The 6,000-nt window shown below is 53.3% G+C and overlaps 2 protein-coding genes across 2 annotated transcripts in view; both read right to left on the bottom strand.

The window, feature by feature from the left end:
• BO95DRAFT_366880 (putative cell wall protein) overlaps nucleotides 1-1,592 on the bottom strand; it is a gene marked incomplete at both ends in the record, with an annotated part of 4,020 nt that extends 2,428 nt beyond the window's left edge. The window contains one exon of the mRNA XM_025582768.1: nucleotides 120-1,592. Within this exon, the coding sequence (XP_025440623.1) occupies nucleotides 120-1,592 (1,473 nt within the window). The remainder of the gene's footprint in view (nucleotides 1-119) is intronic.
• A 557-nt stretch (nucleotides 1,593-2,149) lies between these two features.
• On the bottom strand, nucleotides 2,150-2,660 carry BO95DRAFT_184775 (uncharacterized protein). The gene has a single exon (XM_025580895.1). The coding sequence runs from the start codon at nucleotides 2,527-2,529 to the stop codon at nucleotides 2,233-2,235; it is 297 nt and encodes a 98-aa protein (XP_025440622.1). The 5' UTR covers nucleotides 2,530-2,660; the 3' UTR covers nucleotides 2,150-2,232.
• Nucleotides 2,661-6,000: the final 3,340 nt, after the last annotated feature.

Below are 6,000 nucleotides of genomic sequence, written 5' to 3'. Positions count from 1 at the left end.
CCGACAGTGCCCGAGCCAGAGCCACCGATGGAACCGGAGCCAGAGCCGTGACCAGAGACGGAGCCAGAGGCAGAAGCAGAGCCGGAGCCATGGCCACCGGTGACATCGGTAGGGCTGACACCGCTAGGACCGGTGCCCGAAGGAGAAGGAGAGCCAGAGCCACCGACAGGAGAAGCGCCAGTGGGGGTGGCGGGAGCGGTGGAGGCAGCGACGGGGGCAGTGGATGGGCTGGAGATGAGCTTCGTGGTCGAACCGGAGCCGGGGGTGATGGTGGGGGCACCCGGAATGCTGCAGCCGGTGAGCCATTCGATGATGAGGAGGTTGAAGCTGCTGCTGATCTCAATGTCAACAGCACCACCGAGGACGGCGGCCAACTCGGCACGGGCCTCAACGGAAAGGTAGACGATGCTCTCGCCGGAAAGGAGGAGCCAGAGGGTACCACGAAGGCCGGATCCGAGGGATGCCTCAATAGTGCCGGTAAGGAAGGCCTCGAGCTCAGTGATAAGGCTGGTGGAGATGTCAATGCTGACTTCGGTGACAGAGAAAGAGAGCCAGAGGTAGAGAGCGGCCTTGAGTTCGGCTCCCAGGCTGCAGCTGGAACCGGACAACCAGACGGCCAAGGCCGCACGGGCATCGGCGGAAACGGAGGTGGCGAGCTTGCCGGCAATACAGGCCTCGAGGACGGCCTGAACATCGGCCTCAATGTCAGCAGAAACACTGGACTCAAGGAAGGCAGAGATGTAAGCTTGGGCAGTCGCGGTAAGAGCACCCTCGCCTTCAATCCAGGCGCTGATGGAAGCACCAACGGAGACGGCAGTAACACCGCCAGTGGGAATGGAACCGATGGCAACGACACCAGTCTCAATCTTGCCCTCCAACCAGGCCAGGATGGCAACCTTGAGCTCGGCACTCAGGGAGCAAGACGAGCCATTGAGCCAGATCTTCAAGGCGGCGGCGAGATCGGCGTGGAGATCAGCATGAACACCACCACCCGCGCAAAGAGAAAGACCAGCGCGGAGGTTGGCATCCAGCTCAAGACCGACGGAGCCGGAGATGAACGCGGACAGCGAAGACTGGAAGGAAGAGCTGAGAACCACGCCGGCCTCAAGGGTGGTGACATCAAAGATACCGTCAATGGTCACGTAAAGGTCACCGGCGGCAGCCGTCTTGGCGCAAGTAGGAACGAACAAGGACAGCCCGGCGCACACTTCGGTCGAGAGAGTTGCTGAAGCCTCACCCTCACACCAGGCGAGGAGCTCGGTCTTCAGAGAAGCCTCGAATCCAGCATGAGCGCGGATCCAGGCGGCCAATTCGGCACGGATGTCGGCATCAATCGCACCGGCCTTGCAACCCAAGGCACCTCCGTTGAGGGCAGCGGCAGCCCGGGCACTGATACCAGCAAGGACGGATGTTGAGCTTTTTCCACCGCCGAGGATATCTTCAACGATGGTCGTCAGGTCCTTGCCGAATTCGGACAGGATCTCAACGGCGAGACCAAGAGTGCGGGGGTCTAGATCCTTGGTGTCCTTGGTGGGAAGAGCGAGGACATAGTTCGCCAGACCGGCGAGGAGAAGAAGCTTGCTGGAACGCATGATGCCAACGAAGCGAAGGGGTATCAGGAAAAGGTCGATAAGGTAATAGCGAATGTCGATCACGAGTCAATCGGGATGGAACGATATAAAACAATAAGAAAGAAGGAAAGAACTGATGAGTATGGCCGGCACTAGGGCAGCCTGGTCAGGTTAACGACAGACAGGTGTAAATGATAGACAGGGAAAAAAACAAAATGAAAGACAGAACCCCAAACGACAAGCGAAAGGAAGTGACTGACAAAGGGCTTGATGTCCGTTCAAACGAGGTGATCATCATCGAGGTATATATACCCCTGGGGACGGGGGACACTTTCCCGTGCCTGCTGGGCCGGGGGCCGATGGAAACCTGCACAAACCCCCAGTCTGGAACCAACGAATGGAGCAGTGCAGCTTGCTAGAGCATGTTGGTCCATCTGTGATCGAGGGACCCGGATCTTCGAGACCAGGTTAGCCAGGTGGAGCAGCCGGGTGCCAGTGGAAGACTAGAGAAGCGAACCAGACCCGACTACCGTTGAATGTGGGCTCATCCGAAACAGACTAAGCAAAAAAGAAAATACTATTTCAGGCAACGGGGGATTGCTAACTAGGAAAGCATTAGTTCCGACTTTGTGCGGGTCACAGATGGCCCTTCCCGTCCGTGTTATTTTTTTTCTCTAGCCCACGCAGTGGACGCCGTAAGCAGGGGGAGAAGAAGGCTAGGCCAGTAGGCCAGTAGGCTAGCAGTAGGCCAGTAAGCCACAGCACCCCAAGCCAGCCACCATCTCGGAGGGTGGGCGGACAACGGAGAGTTGGAGGAGGCACCGTTGTCAGGGCAAAAGCCCCTCATTAAAGACGCTAATGTCTGAAGATAGGGCACCGAGCAAAAACGGTGAGCAATTTGGAATCCAGCAGCTCGTGGACATGTCGGAACGGGATTGACTGAGAGGAGGGAGACCATCAGCCGTAAACCGTAATGTCAGCATCCCCGATCGACTACTTAGCCTCGCAGACATCAGCATCGTCGGCTCGAGAAATCATCATCGGCACAGATTTGTGGGGAAATGAGCGACCGACAGCCAACCCACACGGGATGCAGTATTGAGAGTCTGGAACTCTGGATGGGTGTTGGATCATCACAAGCCATGCAGGAGCATGCATCACGATGGACAATGACGACAAGGCGACAAGCATAGACCGTAGTAGGATAATAGACTAGCAGGCTAGCAGGTCGTGTATGGGAGAAGCGGAACCAGACAGGCTTGAATGGAAGGCGACCATGGACGCGACCCATGGACGATCATCTCAACCGGTGTTTTGTGAGTTTTGTCCCTGAGAGTTTTAGTGTCCACGGAAAAGGGCAAAACATGAAACTCCCCCATTAAGCCCAGCTCCTCTCCACTTTGGGGAGGGCTTTTCTGAAAGTCAAGAGTTCGGACATAAGAAAAGAGGCGCAGGAGTCAAGAAACCTAAGAGTAAGTCTACTGCATCAAAAAAATGGGAGGGGTCGGAGGAGGGAGATGAATAAGCAATCGCCCCATCCACACGATTTTGTGACAGATGCAAGTTGACTGGTCAGACTTTCTGTCCGGAGACTTGCAGAATTTCACGTCCAACGGAGAAAAAAATAAGCAAAAGAAAATTAGAAGAGGAAATGAGTAGCAGTAAGTGAAAAAGAAAAACAAGAAATACAAATTGGAATATCTAGCAAACATGCACCTACTCCGTACATAGTAACACACAGGCATCCATTGGGTGGCAATGGGACCACTCAACCCAAACAAACACAAGTATAGATCTTATCTCTATTGACTGTACATACTGGTACTCGACTTCATGCTCTGGATACTCAGCTCAGAGCTCAATTTGCATCTTCCGACTTGGCGGCTCAGTATGTGGTCGGTGTCAATAAGGGTCTTCCTCTGTACGCCCCAAATATAGTACCTCAATTTCCCTCAGGTTGGCGGAAGGACTGCCGTTACCACTACAGAGGTTCAAACAAGCCGGCTGTGGCTTGCTACTGAATAGCGTGGTGGACAGCTAGGCAATCACCTCCTGTCGAGGAGGAGGCGTTCGTAGCAATTTAGTACAGGTGTACGACCTGCCCCATAGCAGACCAAAAAGGTACTCCAACAGAATCATGACGCCTCTGTAATGTAATGTGAGTGCATAGTCAACCAGAGTGTTGTCATTGGTATGGAGGAGGTGATTGTGGAGGCATTGGAAGGTGCAGCATTAGCGTGTTAGTCGGTGCTCTAGCGTCGGGTTCCTAGTCAGGGACAGAAAGCTGAGGATGCATAGTCAAACTAGGGCCGTCGTTAGCGTGCACGAACAAACACAAGCTTGGATGCAGCAACAAGAGCTGAAATACAATCAAACAATTCCATCCATCGAAAGCCATGCATCTGCGTGAGACCTGAACCGTAGAACACTGCGGGCTAGATTTTCGATGATCAAGATGGGTGTGTTGTCGATGCTAGCCAGGAAGCCAGGGGTAATCTTTGCCCGAACAGGCGTTCCTGACCCAAAGTGCTTATACCCTTGGTTACGTTCTTTTGGGGGGCTCCAGTCCCCACCTCGACTTCGTTTCCTCCCAATGGCCTGAGCTGCCGGCTGCCCGCTTTACCCGATCCCTAGTTGAAGCACAAGTCCGGAGAGAATTGCAGACTGGATGCCCCTCTCCCCTCTTGCTCCCCACCTTTCGTTCCCCCTGTGACCTGTGACCATCATAGTCAAAGGGTCAAGGCGCATCTCAAATCTTAACAGCCATTGTGCAAGCTCTGGAACAAAATAGTTGACTCGGAAGTGTGGTGCAGTGCTGGACTATAGGAACTTTAATTGGGGCAGCAAGAGTCATGTGTTTTGCGGAAGTGTAGGTTAAAGACTTTGACTTGACCCGGTTTTGAGCGAACCTCGGGAGGTTTGCCTGATTTGAATCATTATTGACTGACCAGACCAGATCCGACCGGGTTACCCCTGGAGAACAAACCTGCAACTGAAAATTGAGCCAATCCGAAATGGAATAGGCGACCAGAAGCTGAAGGCGCGATGGTACACTGTTGCTAATAGTAATAGTAGGTAGAAGTCGGGGCAGTTTGGACGAGACTATGGAATTGGTTGTGGTCCGTGAGAACGGAGAGATTCCGACAGAGAGGGAGATGCGGATATCAGGTGATCTGCCTGCTTGCCTTCTTGCTTCTACCGGTGCGCTCTTAATTTTTGCTTTTCTCCTGTTCGGAAGAGAGCCACCTTCACGTCGCCATGTTTCATGCTGGGACTAGTCTCGTCGTACTACCAGTCTACTCGTACCACTGAGTCACTGACTCTGGCCTGTTATTCTTAGCCTTGCCTCTCCACGGTTCATCGATCATTCTCAAAAAACCGATCTAAGACTATTTGCCCTGGCAGTCCCAAACTCTAAAGTGCAGCCAGCGGCCAGCCTATGTCAAAAGCCACGAGACTGTCGTGGCGGCTTTCTACGGAGTACTGTTATCCAGATAGGGGCTATCAGTCCGAGCAGGACAGAATCGTTGCTGCTGCCGTTGCTCGTGAAGATGAATGTCCATTAAGCCACATCCCATGCTGATTACTTGACATCTACAGTATACTAATGGACGTTCTCGCAGCCTGAGTCTTGCTTCAGCAGATCAGCAGAGTGTGGGTCTCCCTTCCGAGATTTGACCGGATCGAAATCGCAAAACAAGAGATAGGGCAGGTGTGCATCGGTGGATATCCTATCCACTTCAGCAATCCAGGACGGAACTGCGTCGTCTGCTCTAAGGCGGAAGGTCGGTAGGTCACGTCACATCTCCATGCTCGATACTGGCAGGTGTGCCAAATGTGGCTAGGTGCAGGAGAATTTGCGGCTTGTTCTCCAGGCAAGAAGCTATGACCATTCAACTTGCAGTGACGATCAGGATGTCGTGCCTCAGAAACGACACTACCTAGCAGGTCACTTGGTCTGCCTCTGCTAATTATATCACGGATGGAGCTTTGCGCGGCGGCTTTGCTGAAACGCGTCGGGCTGACGTTGACAACTTGGCTAGTCAGATATTCTTGGAAGGCCTCTTTTGACAGGTGAAACAAGGAGAAGGAGGATGCACAGCTTCGCACTCAAGGAAGAGGGAGGCCTAGATATCCAGGTATCCTGAAGCGGCGTCTGACCTGTTGCAGTTTCGACAAGACAAGTATCTTCTCAGTGTCTGGTCTGTCTCTTGTTGTCTCTTCATGGCACCCTTTGACCGCCAACCGTTGGAGATTGAGAGGACACGACTTGTGATCTGGATGGGTTCACACCCACAGACTGCTGAGGAGGTGGGTAGTAGCCATGGCCGGTGTACCATAGCTCTCTTGCAACTTTTTCGTAGTAATCGTGACAAGCTGCCCATTACATCAAATCTGAGATGTGAGAGTGAGACGAACGGCTATTCTC

This window comes from Aspergillus brunneoviolaceus (assembly GCF_003184695.1).
Source record: "Aspergillus brunneoviolaceus CBS 621.78 unplaced genomic scaffold BO95scaffold_47, whole genome shotgun sequence".
Lineage (NCBI taxonomy): Eukaryota > Fungi > Ascomycota > Eurotiomycetes > Eurotiales > Aspergillaceae > Aspergillus > Aspergillus brunneoviolaceus.
This window is presented reverse-complemented; position numbering and strand designations above follow the sequence as displayed.

Bases quoted from the DNA above. Each gene is read 5' to 3' on its own strand.
- BO95DRAFT_184775 (XM_025580895.1), bottom strand. From the start codon at position 2,529: ATGGTCTCCCTCCTCTCAGTCAATCCCGTTCCGACATGTCCACGAGCT.